The 24,543-nt window shown below is 37.9% G+C and overlaps 1 protein-coding gene across 1 annotated transcript in view; it reads right to left on the bottom strand.

Annotated features, from left to right (window-relative positions):
- Nucleotides 1-24,543, bottom strand: part of INSC (INSC spindle orientation adaptor protein) — a 126,123-nt gene that overhangs the window by 64,940 nt on the left and 36,640 nt on the right. The window contains exon 2 of the mRNA XM_066320812.1: nucleotides 21,667-21,760. Within this exon, the coding sequence (XP_066176909.1) occupies nucleotides 21,667-21,760 (94 nt within the window). The remainder of the gene's footprint in view (nucleotides 1-21,666; nucleotides 21,761-24,543) is intronic.

Genomic DNA, 24,543 nt, shown 5'->3' with positions numbered 1-24,543 from the left:
AGAGCAATATGCTGCAACAGAGAGACACTTGGCAAGGAGGGAGAACTAGAAATGAGAGAAAAGGAGAAAAACAACAGTGGACATAATTTGGGGCCACAGGCAGCCACAGTGCTCAGACACAATCACAAGCAATGACTAATTTGAAGACTAACATGAGTCCATGAAAATAGCACTGGTGCCTCGTTGAGCACTGTTTTTTTCCTTCCTCCAAATCTGCCTTAATTTGTAGTTTAATAACAAACACTACAGCTCTCTGTGCCTTATTCAGAGGAGTTATGACATGCATTATGAGCAGCAGCATTAGCCTTTCACCTTCTACTATTTACTCATTTAAGGTCTCAACCCTACTGATTAAGTAAAGCTTGGATTACTTAATGAAGGGAGCAACAAGCATTTTACAGGGAGCTATGAGATCAGTATCACTCAGCAGACTAGACAAATTTGGAGACCCTTGTTCACATCTATTACACTGCAGCTCCAGCTAAAACTGTCAAAAAAAAAAAAAAAAAAAAAAAAGGGGTGAGAAAAGGACAGCCTGATGTTGGCTTTCCTAAGATTCCCATCAGAACATCAACCCTTCAACAGACAAATTTAAAAGACTAAAAAGTAGCAACACAGTGTCAAAAATACTGAAATGAGTTGGCAAAAATACTTTAGGTGGTCTCAACAGAATAAGAAAGTAGTTTCCAATCAAACAAATTCAATATTTGTGCACGGGTTTAGGTATTTCTGTAGAAGTCAGAATATGGAAAAGAAAATATTATGCCATCAAACCTACAAGTCTGATACTAGAAACAACCAGATCAGACAATTTGCTCATAAACGGTTTAAAAATCACTCTAAAATAATTTAGAAGGCTGAAATACATACTTTTAAATGGCTATTCTAGAATCACATTGGAAGTCTAGTTGAAAATTTCTTATTTTTAATCTCAATTTCTTAAAAGACAGTTAATTCCCATTTGGTTTCATCTTTCCTTTTAGATCAGATTTTATCTTTGAATGCATTTCTAGAAAGCAAACACACGTTCCCAGCTTCTAATTTGCAAGAATTGACAAGCAAAATTCTTCAGATTCCTTTTATGCAAATGTGTTGTTTCAAGTCCCCTGCTTTGAGTAGATTTGCAGTTCCTGTAAAAACAATTTTTTATTGAAAGGCTTGATATCATGCTTGATAGAAAACAAAGTCTAGCAGTAATTTTGAGTGATATTAATAGAACCTTATCTCTGCCAGAAATCTCATTTCATACAGCCTAGGACTGAGCTTCCTGCTTCCATCATCCCATCTTAGTGGCAAAGGCAGTCACAGTCATCTCAATCCCACATATGTCAGTCCTCCTCCTATTTTTTTTTTTCCATAGAATAAACTACAGGTTGTTGCAGGCTTTCTAGTTCCCAACGCCCAAATGCATAATATTGGGATTTCAATTACTCCCCCTTTTCTTCAATACTTGAAGTCCACTTCTAATTCTCTACTTTCAAAAGTACCCTTCGTCATTACCCCTTTGTCTAATCACTAGTTTTATGTATTTAATAGTAAATACCACGTATGCCACTGACTTTCTTGTGTTCAGAGGGAAAGTGATAAAGTAATTTTGTTTGCTCTAGAGAATAATAGATTATTAATTACTATGCATCTGTGGTGGGTTCATGTAATTGGCATCTCATTTCCTGTTTTATTCCAAACCTTTAACTACTCCTTACTAGAAAGTCTTCCTCTTCCTTTCCAATTAAATCTTATTCCACCCTTTCTCACTTCTTAGATACAAACATTTTATTTTGCTATTTTACACTTGGGGTCACTATAAAAATTTTTTTTAGTAAGTTCAGCAGCCTAAATAGAGTAATTTTCCTGCCTTTTGTATATTGTGTTTTGGTTCTATCTCAGACACATGTCCTTCTCTTTCCATTCACTTTACAGAGCCAAAGCTAGGTGGTTAGTGTTCCTGGCTGCATTTCATTTTCCTTTGTGCAGGTGCTGAACCTAAGAAAGCCAGGCTAACTGAAGGTTTAAATGCAAACAAAGCAGGTTCAATAATTACAGCCAACTCCAAAAGCCAAACTCACACCATATCTGCATTTCAAGCCACCTCTAAAAACAAAGACTCGGGCTATACTATCACTTTTTCCATCACGCTTTGCTCATGATGGCGTTGTGTTTTATCATAAAACATTTGAGGTAAAAATGTTTTCACAAGATAGTCCAGTATTTTTCAACTGAAAATGAGAATTCTGAGCCACCTTGCTATAAAGCACATTTCTGTGGATCAGCTGAAATGTGGTATGGCTTCTGGGTGGCAATCACAGATACCTGAGGATTGTAACACAGTAGTGAATGTGAACCACCTACTTAAAATGGGATGAAGAAATGTAGTTCCAACACTCTGTAAAATTAAAATTAAATTCCCCCTCTGGCTTCAGTGGACTTTGGATGAGGGTTGGGTGTGTGGCACTCATGATCCTTTTGACGATGCTTATAGTAAATTCCCCAAGGGAAATAATCAAGGGTAAAGAATTTTAAGAACATAAACCCACATTGGAATTGAGAAGAGACAAGCAACTGACTGAAAATACGATTAATGGAGAATGCTCTTGGGAACATTGGCTCAGCATCATCTCAATTTAAAAAAAAAATCAGCACCAGAATCTGTGGTTTCCTAGGATTCCAGGATTCAGTAACTCTCAGATTCCATGACCCTGGAACCCAACTGCTCCAAGTTGTGTTGGAGTGTCTCCAAGGCAACAAGAGAAGGTTGGTGTCAGAGGGAGGTGCTGCAGCACAGCTGCACCCACTGGTCAGAGGCACCTGCTGGTAAGTGACCCTCTGCCAGTCCCTGGGGTTCAGCCAAGGTCTCTCCAACATCTCCAGGCCTCCAGGAGCAGTGGGAGAGCCTGACAAACTCTCTCTTTCCAGATTTAATACTCATGTGAACAAGTGATAGTGTGTGGGCTCCGTAGCAGTGGTTCCTGCACGGCAGGTCATGGTTCCTTGGCTCTCAGCAGAGTGTCCTGCTGTATCCAGCCTGTCCTGAGCCACACTGAGGGCTGCCAGGGCAGCTGGAGAACATCCCCCTCATCGGCCTGCAACCAGCTTGTTAGGACCCTCCTCTCCTCCTCCTGCCTGGGGGACTTTGTTTCCTCTTTCATCTAAAATTCTGGACTTCTGTCTCCTCAACCATGGCCATTTCTGTTTTGCCTCCCTGTGTCACACCTTCCCCCTCATCACATGCTTATGGAGCCTTCTTTGGGCAGCTGAGTTTGGAACTCACAGCAACAAGCGCATGCTGAGGAGCACCTCTAGCCTCCAGCACTTTCAGGGCTAGAAAAGATGTGAAAGCTTTTATTCCAGTGTGAAGCTTCTTTTTCTTCTTGACAATCTGAATCTTGGGTCACTCCACCTTTCTTTCCCTTTCAAGAGCAGATCTGCCATGGCTTTGGGAATCTTCTTGGTGCTCCTTTTGCTGCTGGCATCTGTTGACGTCAACCAGCTGAACTTCTCCTCTGATGAGAAGGGAATTGTTCGTGAGAAGGAAAGAGGGGAAGAAATCCTTCAGAGGTTGAAGGAGCAGGAGGTGAGCCTACGGCTGCTTTACTTGCGCTTGAAGAAGGAAATTGCAGACCTGGAAGCCGAGCAGGAGGCTCTGAGAAGACCTATGTTGGGGCTGCAGAGAAAGATCCAGCAGATCCGACAGTGCATGCGCAAAGTCCTTTTCTTGGCTACCATCATGATGTTAAGTCTCTGGCAGTAGCATTTGCAGGAAGCCACTTGTCAGCACAGTGGAGAAGAAGAGACTGATGCGGTACTCCTGGAGAAAGTGTGGAAAGGAGTGGCCTTCCCTGACAGCACTCTTTGTGCTGATTGGGGCATTCACATCCACAGGGACAGGATTGTAGCAAATCTTTGTTTGTTATAAGGAGACTGGTTCCGCTACCTTTGAAATTACTTCAGCACATTACCAAAACCTTTTTGCTTTATTGTATTAAGAATTTCCTCTATTTCGTACCAATTGTTATAAGTCCTAGAGTTCCATTTACAAAATAAAACAGATTAAAGCAAAGGAATAAACTTACCAGAATTGCTTGCTTGCAACCAAACAACTTCATTTTATCTTTTGACGCTGCCATTTTCCTTGCATTGTGCATTACTGCTACAGGCCAAACTACAAACACCAGAGAAATAGAGACCATGTCTGGAAAATACTATGCATGTGCAACACAACTTTACTATGCTAAATAGATGGGAACTTAGAGGAAGATGGCTCAGAGAGAGGCTATAGATATTTTGACTGGAAAGCAGGGCAAAAGCAGCTTAGCACTATTTCCTCCAGCAATAACACAGAGAGTCGTTTGTTTGGAATAAGGCCTTATACTGGCATCCAATGCTGGCAAGAAAGAAAAGAGTAAATAGTAAAAAAGCTTACATGTGTTTAAAGCTGGTGACTTAAACAATGGTGACAAACCATTCCTAAACTGAACATTAAATCTCAAAACCATACAATTTGAGGAAGGAATTGTAGGAAATACTTTCTTTACTAGTATCAATGGATTTTCCTACCCTTTGAAGTTAAGAAAGGATTTCACTCCTTGAATGTATTAATGGACATTTGAATGCATAGCAAATGCTTCAAACTTCCAGGGTTTGGAAGGTGCACTGTGGGATGCAGGGAAACGCTGCCCAGGGATGGTGTAGGTTGTACATCTGTTCAAACAATGAGAACTTGATAGGATTATTTCCAACTTCGATTTCTTTCCATTTCATATGCAATGCTCTTGGCAGAATTCATTTTTTAAGAACAAATACAACACATGTGATATAGAACGTGCATAAGCAATGAATATTGTACCAAGATGGCCAGAATGGTGCAAGAACCACCACCCAGCAGGCTGAGGCACCCAGGCAAATCTCTTTTTTTCATGAGTCTGGACTGACCACACAGGTTCAGTAACATAATATGGCCTTCCCACAGTCTTTTTTGATTAACTCTTGGTTAAGGTTGTAAGCTATGTGTTTTATTTTATATCAGAAAGGAAAATGCAATATTTTTCTCTTTTTGCCCTACTTATCTATCCAGACATGATGGGAGGCTGTACACAACCAGACTTTTATTTGCTGAATTTCTTACAATTTTTGTGGCTTTCCAGCCACAATAATGTTACTCAGAGCAAAAGAGCAATCTAGTGGATACATTCAAGCAGAAATTTCAAAAGTTGAGCTCTCCGCTTTGCTTTCCTACTAATATTCTGAGAAGTTTTATTACCACCTCCTGCTAAACTCTCTTCTCTGCTTAGCCTAAGTGACACTTCCTTGGTTTTGCACTGAGCATTGCACACAGTGTTCTCATCTTGACTGGAGCTTCCAGATGCTACTGTAACACAATAGTGGCAAAAACCTAAAGATTTTCCAAGAAATCCTGAGGAGAGTTCTGAGGGTCAAATAGGAAAAGCAAAAGGAAATGGAGGGTTATTTTTACCACTGCAGAGTTACTTTTGAATGATGGGCAACAGCTGAAGTGTGAAGAATGCCTGAACTAGAACACTCTCATTAAAAACAAAATCCAAAGCAATTGGATTCCAAGACCTGAAACAGGCAAGAGTTCAGGAGGGTCCTTCACAGGACTGAATGAGGTGAAGAAACAAACATTGCCTGGTTTCCTGACAAAAGTAAAGATGAGTGGGTTAGGAATCCCACAGTTTGCTCATTCCTAGGAAATAATTCATTAGCGAGAACTTTTCACCTCACTGCTGTTAACAGCAACTCATAATTTCAGGTGCAAAAGAGGAGCAAGGGAGGGAGCAAATCTGGCTGACAAGGGCCCCAGTGCACAGATGTCAATCTCCACCTTCACAAGGGAGAGAGTGAAAAGAATTACAAACCCCTGAAGATAGAACCAAGTGGCTTTTTCACAGACTGAGAGAATATTACAAATTATGACCAAAAAACCCCACAGAATAAAGATACCTTCTTTTTCTCCCTTCTTTGTGAGTAGAATGAAGCAGAATATCTATTTATTCCTCTTCATTTAGCAAGAGCAGGGTTTGGATCATTGTCAGTGAATCTCTGGCACAAATGAGTTATCCATGATTCATAAGGGCATGCAGCCTCCACATTCTGCAGTGCATTGAAAAGAGAACAATTATGTTTTCCCCACTCCTCCCCAAAAAAGACCCAGCAAATTATCCCTCCTTAATTATTTATTTAGCAATAATAAATGCTTAGTGGCCATCAAAAGAACCTGGAAAACAGCTAACTGAGTGTAAAAGTATAGTGAACATTGTTGTTTTGCAATAATACATCCCAGGTTCAGTGAATTGGCCTCTGGCACCAAAAAGGAATAAATGGATGTTTTATGGGAGTACAGTATTTTACATTAAAAAAAAAAAAAAAAAAAAAAAAACACACCACAATTAAAGGATGAGTGGAACTAGGTTTTTGTCCTCTTATAATCCCTTATGGTACCTAACAGCACATCAAGCAAATTGGATTTGAAAATATATCAGAAATGGAAGCAAGGAAATATTGTATCATATTAAGTCTGTTGTTGTCATCAACTTTTGCTAGAGGGATTGATTTCATACAACTTACTGTGAGATTACAGAATTTCCTCACAAATGGAAAATACATGTGTGAAACACACACAAAATTAAGTTACTTATTCACTGAATATTGTCTTTCAGTTTCCCTTTTGAAGCCTGTATTATGAATAAGGTCTTCATAGGAAAGGAAAAAGCTGCATTTGTCTGATTAAAAATCCTCATGTGCTCCATCAAGTAAACAGAAAACAAGATAACTGACTTCACTGTATAGAGAAGCAAAAAAGTAGATCCAGATTTCTGTGTGATTTCTATGTTCTGCTGTTATCCAGAGTGTGAGGATAAATCAATTTAGCTTTATTAAAGACTTTTCATTACTTCATAAAATTTTCAAAGCCCCTGCTCAACAGCTTTTCAAGCTTCAATTCTCAAGCAAGATGTACTTTTCTGTGGCTGCCACTAATACAAAAAATTGAGGCAGCAATCTCAGCACTAATTTGGCACATTGGTTGCAAGCAAAAAGATGTGCAATTTGGATTCCACTTCTCACCTGACACCTGATCCTGGAAGGACACAATGAATGTCCTGAAACCCTAATACTAAATTTAAAACATCATATAGGCTTAACACTGTGTATTTTGTGCCATCTCTAACTTGGAGGGAAATCTCCAAGAGTAGTTTCTCTCTCTAGTGTCCCTGTCTTGGCTCAAAGGAAAATGCCGAGGCCCGGGTGGAGTGTGAGCTCCCAGTGCTCTGCTGGGTTTTCAGTCCAAAGCAGGTTTAAACAGTCCCAAGAAAAAGGAAAAAACAGCCCAAGGAACTTCTCTGCCTCAGCTATTTAAAAGCTAAGTCAAAGCACAGGAGATCTCTGTCCTGCAGTCTGGCCATGCTGCAGGCAGCACAGTCCAGTAGTGGAATGTGGAGGAAAGCAGTTTCTGCAGTCAAATGACACACCTCTTCTTTCCCCTCTTCTCAGGCAGAACCAGTCTCTATAACATCCAACATAAACATAACAGAGAACTGGGGATACAAGCATCATAAAGTCACCCTAGGACAGTCCCTCTTCCCCAGAATTTTTATTACCCTAAATTCATTCTTAGACTGGACATTATCCCCTAAAAGAAAAGCAGTTGAACCTTCCTTCTGAATTCAGAATGACAAGATCCAATTATTCAATTCTTACTTGGGGAAAGGTTCAGCACTCCTCTTCAATATACTGTAGAAATTAATAATTTGAATAGACACACTCTTCAAAAGGCACTGATAGGTATCTCTGTTCCTCAAACCAAACAAGATGATGCCTCTGATTTCCTGCCTCTCACTACTGCTGTGTACTGAAGGCAAAGACCACCCATTTCCAGCGGAGAGCAGAAAAGAAATACCAATGGACTTCTTTAAGGCTGATCAAAAAACATGCATTGAAAACCATAAAGGAAGTGGGAGCAAAACAAGAGCAGTTCATCACAATTTCACACTTCAAAGTTACATTCAATTCCCTATATGAGATGCAGGGGTGGAGGGGAATCAATGCTACATGCTGCAAACTCACTCCAACTGGATCAGTTAAAACATCATTAAATATTTTCTGTCTGTATTTTGTCAGATGCACACTGACAACCAAAGTTGTGTGCTTATATTTCTTCCCTTCCCACCTTTTTTTACACCACTGCAACTCCACAGACCTCTGACCTGAACTTGGAAGTTTTGAGGGCTTGAGATATTCCAGACTGCATTATTCAGGTCAAAGTCTCATAGTGAGGTTTCGAAGAGCAATACTGATAAAAGTGTCATTGGTTCCGTGAGACTGGAGAGGGATGAGACTATCCTCTCTCTCTATTCATGAAACATTACCTTTCAATCACAACACCCTTGATCTATTTAATACACAGTTGGATTTTGCACCAAGCATAACCTTACTGGAACTAGATTCTCCTGTACTTTACAGCTGCTTGGAATGATAGCTGGTGATAGCAGGAGTGAAACCACGGCAGGGCACATGCAAATTAAGCCACTATGTTATTTGTGTCCATACACACAGAGTATCTAGCCATATATCTCCTCATTCAGATCATTAAGTTGTGTTTTTAACACATTTTTAACTTCATTTGCTAGATATTAGCTGTTCCAACATTTGTCTCACATAGTAAGTTCTGCTGGAAAAAATTGCCTATCAATACACATATACATATTTATACAGAAAAATATTGGAACACTTATAGTGAACTTCGCTCAAGTCCCCACTTTGAGGGAGGTTCTTACAGTTAGAAGCTCTCAGTGGAAGGTCTTCCTCTGCTGGTTTTAAATTATGGAACAAGTAAGACACATCTTTATGCAGAGGTAAAACAAATACATTTACAATCACAACTATTTAAACAGAAGAACCATTTCTCAGCCAACTGTACTCAGAACTCGAGTTCATTTGTTCTTCAGCTTCGGCTCTGGGAAAAACAAATGCAATACCTTAATAACCAATCCTAGAAACCTTATTTCCCTTTTATTTAATTTTCAGACCTAAGACGTTGAAAAATAATCTCCTTGTATGGGCACAAAAAGTTCATTCAACTTTCTAACTTCATATCTTCTGAGAACTGAAGAAGAGGCTGCCAAAGGAATGCTCTAGGTCACGCTGAGTAATTTCTGTGTCGCTCTACCATTGGTTAGGATATGCTTTCATTAATTTTTTACAAGTGGGTCAGTGAACCACTTGGTTACCCCTTGCACAGGTGCCTAACAGTGGCAGCATCCTGAGATTTCATCTTCCAAACAACCAGAGAAAAAAGCTTGGAGAACAGTATTAAGGCAGATATCAGCAGCATTTTTCTGCCCATTAGCAAAAAGTTTTACTATTTCTAACATAAAAGAATGCCTGAAATCCTAACATATCTTCTCTTACACAACTGTAGTAAATAAGCTCATCTGTACCACATTTATCTGATTGAAGTAGAAAACTGCCCTAACAACCTGCAGGGATATACACAGAGCAGTTAATGGGCTGTTTTCACCACTGATGCTCTTTGAGATACAAAACTAAACTCACTTCTAGTTATAGATTACTTAGGGACCTAAATTGAGAAGAAGCACTGTTTTATTCTGGGGGCAAGAGTGATTTGAGGCTCTTTACAGGTTCAAATAAAACTAAGGTTAATTTACCTGCAGGAAGCAGGTACAATTCCTGTATCACATTTGTGAAATATTTTGCAGGTTTTGGCATATCCATTTCCTCTTTCCTGATTTATTTAATGCTGAGGTGATCAGATTTGCCAAAGGGAAATAGTTCAGAGTATGTAACAGGTAGAGGCATGTGAAAAGTGCAAAAGGTGGCTTCTTACAGGGCCTCCATGTGAGCATCATTTTACATTCAGCATTAGCACAGGTCCAAGCACAAGCATACATTGAGGGGATCCAAATGAAACACTGAAGAGTGGGAGAATAAGTGCTACAACACTCCAAAATGTGTGACCTAATTGTGGATTTCAAATACCTAAAGGGAACCCACAAGAAAGATAGAGAGAGACTATTTAACAGAGAGTGACTGGATAAGGGGAATGGCTTCAAACTGAGAGTTTTAGATTATATATTGGGGAAAAAAAAATACTTTGCTGTGAGGGTGGTGAGGCACTGGGGCAGGCTGCCCAGAGATGCTGTGCATGCCCCATCCCTGCAATGTTCAAAGCCAGGCTTGATGGAGCTTTGAGCAACCTGGCCTAGTGGAATGTGTGCTCAGTGGCTTGGAACTAGATCTTGACATCTTCAAGGTCCCTTCCAATTCAAGCCATTCTATGATTCCAACAGGGGCACAACCTGTTTGGTATAGCTTTGGTTTTCCTTGCAACCTGTCTTTGTAAGAAATTCTAAGAAAATCTCAGCTCAAGCGTCATTGTCATGAGCATCGTTTATACAAAGTGCAAAGAGCAATAATGCTAAAACATTTCATGAGACACACTGGGGAGAGAAAGAAAGTTACGTGTGAAAAATATAGTTATATTAAAAAATTAGTTGTAATCCTCAAAGAGGATGGATCACTGAAAAAATGCCTACAAAATACAGAAGTAAACAGAACACAGAAAGGCGATAAGTTTCTGAATTTTTGGAGCCTATTTTACATCTTCCAAATGTAGTTTTAGGTTTCTTTCTGAAACACAAAACCCTGCACAGATACGCTAGAAGAGTAAGCTGAAACCAAATTTCAAAATAGCACAAATATTGCTTTTGCACTATAACCAATATATTAAATGTGTGTCATATACATCCCTATTCTGTGTCAAATTAAAAAGGATAGACAAATGCTGACTTAACTTTTAATTGAAAGGACATCAGAACTGTCCAAAAATCTTCCCTATTTCTTCCACAAACACATGCATAGACACACTGAAATTCAATTGGTGAGCAAAGAGAAGTATCACTTTTTAGATGCTGGAAAATTCATCGACAACATTGTGGAATCTGTTGAGGTATTTAAATTGATATCAAGCTTTTAACTTAAGTTGTAAAAAATCTTCAATTTAAGCATTTACAAAGCACCTTGCATTTACAGGAACCAGAACCACAGTAGAACAATGCTGGGACCAATGTGCACTTTAAAATACCTCCTCCTTCTGAGCAGGACAGCTGTGCAGTAGTTCAGTCAGTTGGACCATTTGCACATTTTACCTAGCAAAAAAAATACATTTGCAAAGTTACTGAGATCAACCTCTCCTCCAGCAGTCAAACAGAGAACGTTCAGTACAATTCCAGCCCTTTGGAGCAGGACGAAATATCTTATTTATCCTTGGCAGTAGCAGCTGATTGCTTTCCAGGTTGCTCCTGACACTTTAGCCAAGAGCAATAGGGGATTAGACTAAGCCAGGAGTGTTCCCATCTAATGGCTTCCTGATTCACAACACAAACACAGCCCTTACGCCTCCACATCAGGACTGTGCACGGAAAGAGAGGCTTGAGAGAAGTTTGTTTGCTTCTAAATGAGATGAAAAAAAATAGCTTTGTGCCTGAACTGCTACTGAGAGAAGTTCTTGTCAAAACAACATAAAAATGAAATTATGAAGATCTATTGCTCTGCTGTAATTCTCCCTCCTGACTTCCCACCAGGTGCATTGACTACAAGAAAGTGTTAGACAATACTAACTGTTAAGGATTCCTACCTAAAATCTGGAAGCCTGAAGACTTCAGTGATGTTCTCAAGACTGAGAAACCAACTCAAATACCTGTGAATAAAGAACTCTTCACTTCTGCAGACTGGTCTTAAAGCCTTAAAGACAGGCCAGCATGCAGATTTTAAGGTTGAAATATTAACCTTAGCATTTTAAGTGCATTGGTTTTGAAACCTGCAATTTAAACTTTAAAAGTCTCAAAAATAAAGTCAATGGGGTCATTTGCATCGGCGGCACAAAGCATAGAAATCTCTGTCCCAGAACTCAAGTCAGGCTGCAGAGAAATTAAGGCTCCCTTACTCTGACATCCTGGCAAAGAAGGTTAACAATCTGAATACGCATCATTAGCTGATTTCGCTGCTTTCCAATTACAGTATTTGCCTGCCCCTTCCTTTCATCCCTTCCCACACCAGAGTTATCCCAGAGTTAAGTTGTGTAACACTTAATATGTCAAAATCAAAATGCTGATTCGTGCACAGCTGATACTGAACAAGATATTTTTTGCTCCATAGCACTTCCCAAAGTTTGCTTTCACCTCTCATGTCATCTGTTGAAGAGCCTCAACTACTTGCATACCATTACATAGTTCTTCCTTTTTTCCTTCAACGATTTTCTCAGATTTTCCCCGGTGCACTCTTGTTTAATCTTTATCCTGACATCAGTGCTGCTGACATTTAAGTTATCGGAAAAACATTTCCATAACTTTAATTGAAGAGATTATTATATTCTTGATGTGAGTGTTTTCTATACTTCCACGACAGCCCTGGACCAAGTTCAACAATGAACTATCAACAATTAGCAAAATGCAAAATTAAAATACCTGAAGCAGAGTTTACACGTGTAGGATAATTAAAAGTTGTTTCCTTAGAAACAAGTAAAATATTACATTGAATCCTTTATGTATATTGCCCTAAATAAAAGATATGTATGTTTATGTGTGCAGATACATTTTCACTTTATCACATTCTCTGAAATACTGTGAGAAGCAAAACAAAACAATTGGAATTGTTAACAGTCACACTTCAGCTTAATATTAAACTCCTGTTTGCACTCCAAATCCCTCAGGGTTAATATGAGCTCATAAGCCCAACCACTAACAGACACAAGCCAATTTAATGAGACCAGAAATGGGGTCACACCAATCAGCACATTTTTTAGGACCATTTTTTATATTATTTGTCAAAAAGGGAAAATAACAAAGAAAAATATTTACAAAGTTGAAGCATTGTCCTTATAGCTTTCATAAAATTGCTCATTACAGGCTACTGAACAACGGATTACAAGATCCTCCCAACCACCCCCAGGCAACAGTGAACCAGATTAAGAGAGACCAGGCAATTAAATAAGGAAGAAATTACCAGGAAACATGAACTGAAGAGGAAAATACTGTATTTAACACAATATGGTACTAGTATTCGTCTTCAACAGCTGCAAAGACAAGTCATAATAAAACCATTAAAATATCCTTAATGAATAAATTAATTTTAAAAAAATTAATTATGGAAAAGCACATCAGGAATACCAAGGTACAGGTACTCATTCATCATCTCTGTTATGGCCATGGTTGTAAAGAGAGTTTAATGAACTCATTCACCACTGCGAAAATTATGATAAAATGTAACATATGGAAGGAACAAGCTGGGTTTTGTGAACAGAAGCATACTCTTTGCATTTACTGGAAGCAGCTTCTGGGAAATATTCAGCATTTCCCACCTGCCACAGTCCAGGAGGATGCTGCAGCCACAGCAGGGTAACAAGGCACACGAGCTCATAACATAGCACTGTATAAGAAACACTGAAATAGAAACATCCTTTGTGTTTTCCCAGCTGAGGAGGAAAACAAAGACGAGGGAAGGTAAAGTGGTTTCCCTGAGGCAAGAAGATTAATCAGCATTACAACCAGGAGAGAATCAGGAGCGATGATATCTAGTACTAAATCAAAGCTTCAGCAAACTATACGGCCCTTCTAAAGGCAAATGACAACACCATCTTTTCTCAGAACAAGTCAATAACTATTTCAGTGAACTTGATTACTTGAGCTTTAGGATCTCTTCATTAGTCTAATTGTTGCCTTCAAGTTTCATGAAGAGCTGTATTTTTGTGAAGGAGGATGACTTGGTTCTTTTCCATCTCTTAGCACAGTAAAGGGGAAGGTCCCTGCAATGCTTCAAAACAGCTTGATTTTTGTACAGGAAAGATATGTTGGATATATTAAGCAAAAAAACTGGATTTTATCCTTAATTTCCTTCCAGGGCTATCTAGAAGAATTCCAGCTACATTTCTAATGTGATAATAACAGCAATATAGCCTAACTGCTGAGAGGAAAGAAAATTATGGAGCTTTTGGTACCATGGCATGCCATTTGATTTCAGTATAGTCTACCTATCATGACAATAGTTTACACTTTTTAACTCCCTTAACATTAACAGTTTTTTTTTTCTTTTAGTTCACAGGTGGCATCCCATATGATTCCCTGCCAAAAAAACCCCAAAACCCCACATTGTTTCCAATATTAGACCATCAAGAATACTAAATTCAGATTACCTGACATATAAAGTTGCATAGAAAGTCAAAGCATCTCAGCATAACAAATAACTGATAACTTCTTATTGTAAAAGGAAAAGCAAAGGCACAGTCTTCACTATAATTTGCAAAGTTCAAAAAGACTTGGAAAGTAAAGAAGTCAAAGATTAGACGCTGTAGGCTCTGTGTTCTTGTAAAATTCATTGTTTACAGATAATACTTCTTAACCTTGCCCTCCTGAAGACTCTAACTTGCAAGTTCTTCCCTGCATGACCAAATTATCAGAGCAGGACGGGACCAGATCACCATGGGAACATGATATGGGTTGTTTTTTGCTGGGAGAGGTTCCTTTTGCATGACCCCTCCCCACAGCAAGTACACCAGGTTCAGAAGGTGTACACTTGGAGTTCAGGCTCAGGATTATTAACACCAGGAAACTCACAAAGACAATGCAGAAGTCAAGACTGTGGTTTCTAGCAGCTACCAATGGCTGAAACATTATGACATAAAAGCATAATATCACTGCACAGCAACTCAACCAAAAGAGGGGTTATAGTAGGATTTTGGGAGGTTTTTTTAATTAGGAATTTGGGAGACTTTTGCAAAGGATATATGGTAAATAAGCAAGAAAGCTATGTACTTCACTTAATATTTCACAAAACTTTTAGATTCAGGATTAAACAGATTCAGATTTTGACTTTTCCCCACTTTTTTTTTTTTTTTTTTTTTTTTTTGAGAGAGAGAGAGAGAGAGAGAGAGAGAGAATTCATGGGACACTACCAATGAAGTAAAAAGGAGTACTGTTAATGCATCATTCACACTGTTAGATCAACAAACAGGAAAGGCGGCTACCATGTCCATGGTAAAATCTTTAATTTAACACAGAAATAACCAGCAAGTCTCCCTTCTGAAAACAGAGCACTCCAGCAGGAGTGGTGGCAGATGTTTAACCTGCTCAGCATCTGTTCTGAAAGGTGCTAAAGAAAAAATAAGTGTGATGATGAAAATTCTAATAAACAAAGACTATAAACAACATGTGATCTGTTTGACAACTGTTTGTTTCACTGGCATCAGTGAAAGCAGAGAAGCACAAACCCTGGAGTCAAAGCCATAAACCAATGGCTAGAAAAGCATGATACGGTGTGAAGTTGACAGGATTACTTGATTTATTACAGGATTTATTGATGTCACAATAAAAACTTCATGCAACACTTGTGAAGAACCTATCATCCATGCCTGGCAGATTAGGTAATCTAATATTTGGGCACAGTTCTGTCACTGTGATTTCAAAGACATTAATTTGAGGGTTCATTAAAATTAATTTCCTAACAGGACACCAAGGCCTGAACACAAGATATTCACTGTGCAGACAGTAACTGCTCTTCCTCTAAGACACAAAAAGAGAAGAGCCTTCTCAATAAAATCCCACATTTCAAAAATAACCATTCTCAAAATAATAGGCAGTTTCTTCCATAATAAAGGCTATACCAACACTACCTTGAGCTCTCTGCAGTGCTTGTGTGGTGCATGCTATGAAACATTACCAACCCTTACAAGGGATTCAGAATAAACTCTTAATTCTCTTCAAGGATGAAAGATGGTCCTTGATCTTTTAAAAGTATTTTCCAAGCAACAGCAAGCCACAAATATGAAATAGCAAGTTTAATGAAGGAAATGTCTAGTGAGGCCAGTCAGACAGATTGTTTGAATTCATCAATTAGTTCACATTTTAAAGTCACCATAACTTCACAATTATTATAGTGGACAAACTTAAATCTCCTTCAGGCTAAAAGTCAAAATTCTCTTGTGACTTCTACAGTTCAACATAGAATATTTCACAGCATAGCTCTGGGAAGTTGTATAACATTTCTACAGCACATTATACAACGAAATATAAAGACGTAATGATAAAACCATCGGAAGGAAAAGGTTAGGAAATATCTTGCATTCTGGCAAGCTTACAGACACCAAAAATGCCCAAAGTACAAGTGAAATGCAATTATTTTTGATGCTCGCTAGCTAAACTGCTGACCTACATTTTAACATCCTGAATAGAGGAATAGAGAAATAGAGATATTTTACCCATGAATTCGAAGAAAAAAAAAAATCTGTTGAGTTCATATTCCTCATGAATGCCTCCAAATGATGGCAAATCAATAGTTGCTGCTTTACTAACATCACCCCTTGGACTTCGTCAGCTAGCATGCCTGAAAATCCTTCCCAGAAGAACCATACAGATTCACAAATCTGTTTTACAATCACCATCAAAACCCAGTACGAAGAACTCAGCTTTCAGTTTGGTTAAAGGTATGACATAAATCACTGAAGTCAATAATACTTCATAGTAAGGGAGTTCCATTCCTGAAGCTATAAAATTATTTGCTGAATTGGTGTAGGGTAAACCGAGTGAAAGGAAAAGAATACAAGGTCATTAAATGAGGTATCATTAGTGCCTTGAGCTATGCAATAACTGATTTTATTTCTTGTCTCTAGAAGGTAATTTTATTGCAATATTGGCAAAGCACCCTCCTTTTTCTGTCATGATCTATTCCTACAGCCTATTGCAAAAAAAAAAGTTTTTCAAAACACATTTTCAATTCCCCAGCAAGCATTCCATTCTCAAATGGTTTTTAAAACCTCAAAGCAGCAATTCATAGAGCCAAGTAAGAACACTGAACTTGGAACTCTGAAATTTTTCTGCTTTAGCCCTTATATTACAAATAACTTGCATTTTTTTCTTCTAGAGTTCCTTCCAGTATTTATCTGACAACTTTTAAGGGGCTACAACAACAAAGCTCCTGTCATAATCCAAATAAAACTGATAATAAGGAACTGTAATTAACAGAGCAAGATCTATGCACAGCAAGTATCTTGTAAAATACAAAAACCAGAACTACAAATGCTGTTTTCTGGTTTTCATTGAGTTCTTGTTAGACAGGAAGTTCAGTTTGCAGAACACAGGTGAAAAAAGCCAAAAACTCAGAACAAACCCTTAGTTATCAGCAGCAAAAACTCTATGAAACTGAAATAGAAGGAATTCAGCACTTACAGAAGATGTCTCTGATCACTTTTAAAAAAGTTTTTTAAAAAAAGCTTTTAAAGCACTTTTAATTAAACATGATTTCATGATTAATTATAACTGGAGCATGGTCTTATAACTGAAGACTAAAACAAGAGCTATTAAAAAAAAAGGCAAGGAAAATCTTGTGAGAACAAGCACTAAGAGATGTGGCAACAAACTACAGAAGCCATAGAGGCTGGAAATAGAAAGAGAAGAGCAACTGAGGTGATTTAAAAAAAAGAATAGACCAGGATGAAAAAAAAAAAAAAAAGAGCAATCCTTATTCATGTTTATTCACAGAAATCACAGCCCTAGAAATCCTTCACTTGGGGATGCATAACTTAGAAAATAGGTAGATAACGAAACAGCAAACATTCCAATTAACTGCCATTCCATCAAACAACTCAATGGCCAAAATTCAGGGCCATTCAAGTAAAAAGTGGCATCAAAACCTACAGATTCAAATCACCTACAGAATACAGGATGCAAAACATGTTCAAGGAAAAAGAAATGCCATTTTAGTCAGAATTCACTTTCTATGACAGGATAACAAAATGTCACTGCCTTTGATTCAGAGCACTAAATCATGTATTGAGTACTGAGAAATTTTAGGCACTCTGCAGAAATAGACCAATGGATGGATCCATTCTGTGCCTGACAGCACCATATGAACACAGTATTAAACTAATCAAAAGGTTCTGCATGTCTTACCCCTCAAAATAACTCTTTTCAGCTGTATAGAGGCCACATGAAGCTCCAGAAGTAGAAACAAAATATAATTTGAATGGTCTCTGAACTAATTCAGTTCCTGAGCAGATAGAAATCCTCTTAATTTATAAAGGTGTGGTTTTTGGGGTTTTTTGTTTGTTTGTTTTTTCCCTTTTTCTTTCCTTGTTGTTTTGGTTTGGGTTTTTTTTCTTTTAAAAAATATTCACTTCTGGGACTGTAGGCCTATCTGTATTCCTCTCATATGTCCATATGTTCCATAAAGTTCTATGAATTTGTCATCCTGATCAGGCAGAGAAACAAGCAGAATCAGCTCAGTTCCTGCAGTATAAAGTCCTGAATTTCTCATGCTTCTGTTTCAAATCACAGCTTTCAACAAATACTATCTAAATTCCAATTAATACCACATGTAAACAATTTTCCTTTTATTGCCATAAAGGTTTCTGTCTCATTTCAAGTAGTACTTCTATCCCCACTGAGTAAAAAGCAATGTACTCAATAGAGTTGTGGAAAAAAAGCCATGGTTCCCAGCCCTTCATGGATGCTCCTGTAGTTCTGGAGTACCTTTAGTTTGTTATCTGAAAACCAGAAAGCTATTTTTATCAATTCATAGAATGGTTTGGGTTGGAAGGGTCTTAAAAGATGAACTGGTTCCATCCCACTTGCCACAGGCAGGGACATCTTCCACTAGAACAGGTTGCTCAGAGCCCCATCACCCTTCCTTTGATGCAGCCCAGGATACAACTGGTTTTATAAGGTGCTAGTGCACATTTCTGACTCATATTCAGGATTACGTTTTTCTTCAGTTTGTTTTGTTCATTTTAGTTTGGTTTTGCTTGGTTGGCGTTTTGGGGTTGGGAGGTTTTTATGGGGAAGAAGGGAAGTTGGTGATGACAATTGTGGTTGATTTTTTTAATCTAATTTTGATAAAAGATGATCATTTATTCGCTTTTAAAAATTTTCTAATTCTACTGTATTTGTCCAATTGCAGCCCTGAACTGAACACATAATCCAAGAAGCCAAAACATCATCCTATTTCACTTTTGGTAGTGAGTATTCTCTCTTTAGTTGAATTACTTCAGATTCAGCACTGTCTTTAGTTTACCATCCAATATGGAAAGTAGAAAAAAACCCCATGTCTACAATGAAAAAAGCCTGTGTAAACTACAATTTTAACTAACAGAAAACAAGAAGGCAAATGAACTTTCATTACACAGGACAAAGGGCAGGGGCATAAGTAAAAGGTAAGTTTTATTCCAAATGGAAAAGCCAAGGTAAAAGCTCGTGAGCTCTTATAAAAACAAGGAATATCTTAATTATATCTTAGATAAGGAAAGAGTACTGACATCTTCCCAAAGTTACATCAAAATAGCTATTTCAGAATGGGGTTATGTGCATCTCTAAGGAATGCACACACGCCTCACATGCTATAGTGAATTGATGAAAACAGATAATTTTTATGGTCCTGTAGGGTGCTTTACATGGGAATACAGCTTTTGGAGAGTAAGCAAGTTACTCCTTTATAAAAGTGATATGTTTCCAATTGTTTTCTCTCCTAAGAGACAAAATCATCACTGAAGTTCCTAACTCACTGAAATAGAAAATAAAGTCTCTGTAACAATAATTTGTTTTTCCTCGGGATACTACATAGTTTTAAATACTGTATCCATAGCAGTCTAGATGTCAATTAGAGACAGCAGCTCTAACAGTGTTAGAAAACCATTAACACAGTGACTCAATACTCTAGAGACTCAAATACAAGTTGTGATTTCCCATAAAATCTAAGGAAAGAGTGTAAACAACAACTCATGAAGCCCAGACACTTAGTTTAAGGCCCCAGTTTTAAATTCCTTATACAGCCAAAATTACTGTTGGTGCAAATGACCACTGTGAAAACTCTTGGAATCTGTTTGCACATTTATGGTACACTTTTCCTATGGAGACAGATATTCTTGCTTAGGGACCTACTTGCTTTTATTTCTGAAAGATTATGACCTCAAAATGCAACAAGGCATGGTTGTGGTCCTACACAGGATTAACCTCAGTTGGATTTGAGCTACATTTCCCCTGTGATAGGATACAAGAAGTTAATCCAAGTCCCTCTCACAAAGAGCAGGAGCATGAACTGGAATACTGAGACAGTCATAAATCCTAGCCTTGGATACAGGAGCAAAAAAGAATTAATATTATTTGAATTTTGTTATTTTGAAAATTCCTTTAACCTTTTTAAACACCCTATAGGAGCTTTAATCTCATAAACATTCCATTTCTTTGGAAAAGCTATTATGTTGAGTGGGTTTTGTTGTTTTTTTAATAATCAAAAGGAGCATTTTGTACGGCCCCTGAACTTTATCTAGTCTATTCCATGTTCTTTCTGCTGAATACTCAGCATGAAAACACCTATTCTTATTTTCACTTCCCACCTTCTCTGAGCCTTCACCTTTCTGACCATTGACAACTTCAGTCTGCCCATTTCTTACAGGGCTTTTATCTCAAATAATTTTCATCTGTAGGAAAAAATATTCTTTCTCAAAATAAAAACAAACAAAAAAACCCAAGAGCTTTATATTTTATTGTGGGTGAGGGAGAGCATTTATTTATTTTTAATTTTTTCTATAGAGAATTGCCCTGCTGAGTCAATCTGTTTGTCAAAACATAATGCTTGCTATATGGGACTTTTCCAAATCCCTTCTTAGTCTTAACTAACCCACGGCTCTTGGCATACCTCTATGCAGTGTTTCTTCCAGAAGAGAATCTGCTTAGATGGTGTTACTGTGACTGTGAGTTTAATGGCAATATCAAAGTATCTGCTGGAAGACTGAGGTAAGGAAAGGCAGAGAAATACGAAATTACCAATGAGGAAAAACATTTTGTTTGTATTTTCAGATAGTATGTCAATTACAATTGTAAGTTAATTACAATAAAGAATTTCAGTCCGACCTGAAGAAAGAAGGCTAGGGAAAGGAGTGAAATTTAAATCCTTTCAATTTCTGATTGTATTCCTGCTTTCAGCAAACCTCATCCTCCTTCTTCCCCTAAACAAAAACAAAATAAACCCAACTGTGTGACATAATGACTGTAGGTTATGTGGGTTTTTTTCTTTTCACAGAACCTCTATGAGGCTAAAAGCAAAACTATACTGCACAGAAGCAACTATTGCAACTAAGCAGTAAAAAGATAGATTTTTTTAAAAATCTGTAGGTTATCAGAGTCACTAATGTCTCCACTCCCAACAGGGTACCACAGACATTATACCATAGCCCTCACATCATTACCATACCTACAACAGAAAAAAAGTCTATCATGCTGAAAAAAAAAAAAAAATCATATTTCTAGCTTTTAAATGACTTCACAGAGTGCAGAGGGTCCCAGACATTTCCATCATGACTAAGAAGCAGTCCAGTAAGCACAGTCACATTGCTACCACAAACATGGTTGTCCATGTAAAATGATGGCTGCAGAAATGCTGCCATGATTTAGCAGTCTCCAGGTGTACAAATTTCCAAATGCCTCAAGAAATATGTCTCAAATTTCCACATTCATTCCACAAATTTCATAGGAATACTACCTGAGTTTAAAAATGAGCTTTTAAGAATCTTCAGAGCCTCACAGGAAAGTGCAGCTGCTGTCTCTGAATCATTTCATCACTCAAATCTGGATGATAGAGTGCACCACTTACCGCTGAACTGGTAAGGAAAGGGAATCTAAGTGGTCCTCGCCCTTAAAAGCCATATTTATCCTGTTCTCATGTGCACTTCTCCATAGGCTGGGATCTAGAAAGAAAAGAGTCATTTAGTAAAACTAGGGAACCTCGGGCACCTTCAGCCCAGGCTGGCATGGCATTTTCCTGCTCTTCTCTGGAGAGAGCTCATTAAAACAAATAAAAAGTCTCCTTTTCCACAGGTACCCCACAACTCCAGCTGATAACCAAAGCCATTAAGTACATTTCAGAGCATAAACAGTGTGGGGTTTGCAAATTCCTGAAGATCCTGGACTACTGCACAGGTCAGAGCCATCTGGATTGAACATTTCTGAGTTAGTATTGAGGTAGCATTTAGCCTCATTTATTTTATATTAGGCTCGAATATTAGAGAAAATCTATTGAGTGTTGTAGTAATTCTCCATGTTATTGTGAGAAAGATTGCAAGTGAGGTCCCTTCCAGCCCTAATTATCCTGCAATATGATTTCAGAATTGTTAAGTACTACATTTACAGAAAGATCCTTGATGTCTAAGTTACTGAAGTATTTGACCCTTCCATGTTAGACAATTTCATTTTTTATACATTTTAAATGCTGCAGACATCTTTCTCCTCCATTATTTCTCTTTATACCTAGTGACCAAGAGATGGATCCAAACTTTATTCCACTAGAAAAAAAAAATAAAAATGAGAAGAAAGACTCCTCATTTTCACGAAAGGAAGAGTTCTGCCTCTTTCCTTCTTCTTTTCATTAGCCTTTCCTGGCACTAGAACACTACCTACTGTAGGTCAAAGCATGTTCACAGTAAAAATCATAGAGGATTTATTCTACAAAAAAGGTGAAGTCATTTTCACTCACACACATGGCTAAAAAAAAAAAAAAAAAAAAAAAAAAAAAAAAAAAAAACCAGGCAAAATATTTGAAGGAAAAGATTAATCCATGACTCAGGAAGAAGAAGGAGGAAATGGATTCATTTGGACAAAGAGACAGGAACAGTGGGGAAATTATGCTTTCTTAGATGTGAATAAAAAATTGGATCAATGGATCTCACTCCTAGAGAAAATACTTTACACAGGAAATTACTGTTGTTTGTGTCACCAACAGAGGCAGAGTGGTTTTGATGTAGCTGCTTGAGAAATTCTGCTCTTTGGTTATTGGCTGCATTGTGCAAGCTGAGTCAGCCAGCATTCAAGATATTTGCCACCTCAAATTGCTCTTAATTGACACAGAGTGGTCTTCACTCCCTTTCCTAGCAATCTGATCTCATTACTAATGCATGTCCTTGTTTTTTCCCCCAAGATCTCACAAACACGTCCTGAGCACATAAAAGTATTACAACCAAAATAATGGGCTCACATGCTCTGTCCACTGTTAGCACCAGATTGCTCTGGTGATGGTGCCATCCTTTTGTTCCTCCCTACCCTCTAGTTTTTTTCCTGGAAATAACAAACTTAATATAATCCTTCTTCAGATGTATAGACTAAGAAGAATGAAAAATACGAGAAGAATCTATTAAATAAGCCAAAAAAGCACATTGAAAATAGTTTATTTGTTACTGAAGTGTGTAATTTAAAAATACTGCAGGTATTTCATGAGTTTTGACTGCAGGTTCACAAGCCCAAGTATGAAAATATTAGTATGTATTCTTCTGCTCCTGTGACACACTAAGATGTGAAAAACAGGCTTATTTTGGTGGGGAAAGGGGGATTTAAAGTATTAAGTGTATGATATAGAGATTTCACTGACAAATGGAATAAGTGAGCTACCTTCATTTACACTAGTAGAATATTTTCTCTTTTTTGAAGACATTTAAGATTATCAGATACAAACAATTGTATAACCACATTTACTGGAAACAGCCAAATATCACAATGATCACTGTCTTCATTTAGAGGAGATACCCTTAAAACTGAACATATCCATGTTAAAAAAATCTCCAAAATTAATTTTCCCTCCAAAATCCTGTCATTTAAAGAAAAAAAAATCACTTTAGCCTGCAGAATTACAGATTTCATGGACACTAAGTACCTCTTTCTGCTCAGCATCAGACCTGGATTTACCTTCTTATGCTACCAACACTAAATCAAATCTGAAGCTTTAGCTCCCTCTGGCAAGCCAAATCTCCTTCACCATGAGCTCAGCCTACTACCAATTTCTATACATACAAATCAAAGCACCTGCCTGTACTCCATTACTTGTGATCAGTGACATAATGTACACAGACATAAATTAGGTTATTGCATGTCCTTGTTCCCCATAAATTAGAAACCTGACAAAAATGCAAGTTTTTATATGCAGTCTTCCCACAAAACACACTTTTATATTATGTTTGAGAGCCTTTAAAAACATTATCAACTCCTACTTAGAGATTACTTATGCTCCAGGAATAATAACAAAATGCCACAATAATATCTTAACCAAACTATCTGGCTTGAGACTATGATTAGATATTAGCTCAGATCTTCTATCCCAAAATAATGATGGCAACATGAGGAAATTCTCTCCCTCGGCACTTGGCCAGGGGATCCACTGTAGCCCCAGGATGACAAGAGAGGTTGGAACACCAGTGATTTGTGGTACAGGCTTCTGGTCCTGCTTGGAATGCCTCCTCCACCTGCTGGACAATTACAGAGCTCCAGGGCAGATATGGTTCTTTCTCCAGTGCTCTCATTTCCAGGTAAGACCAAGACAACTAGTTCCTCGTAAAGACTATGAGAGAGCTGATGAGTCCTTCTCTTTAGTTGATCCTGCTTTTTATTCAAGTGCACAACACAGTAATGAGCTCTAGTCAGCAGTCCCAAAAGCAAAGTCCTCTAGCTGACTATGGAGACGTTACACATGCACTCACTTTTATAA

This window comes from Sylvia atricapilla, chromosome 6 (genome assembly GCF_009819655.1).
Source record: "Sylvia atricapilla isolate bSylAtr1 chromosome 6, bSylAtr1.pri, whole genome shotgun sequence".
NCBI classification, from domain to species: Eukaryota; Metazoa; Chordata; class Aves; order Passeriformes; family Sylviidae; genus Sylvia; species Sylvia atricapilla.
The sequence above is the reverse complement of the archived record's forward strand: the minus strand, read 5'-3'. Positions and strand labels throughout refer to the sequence as shown.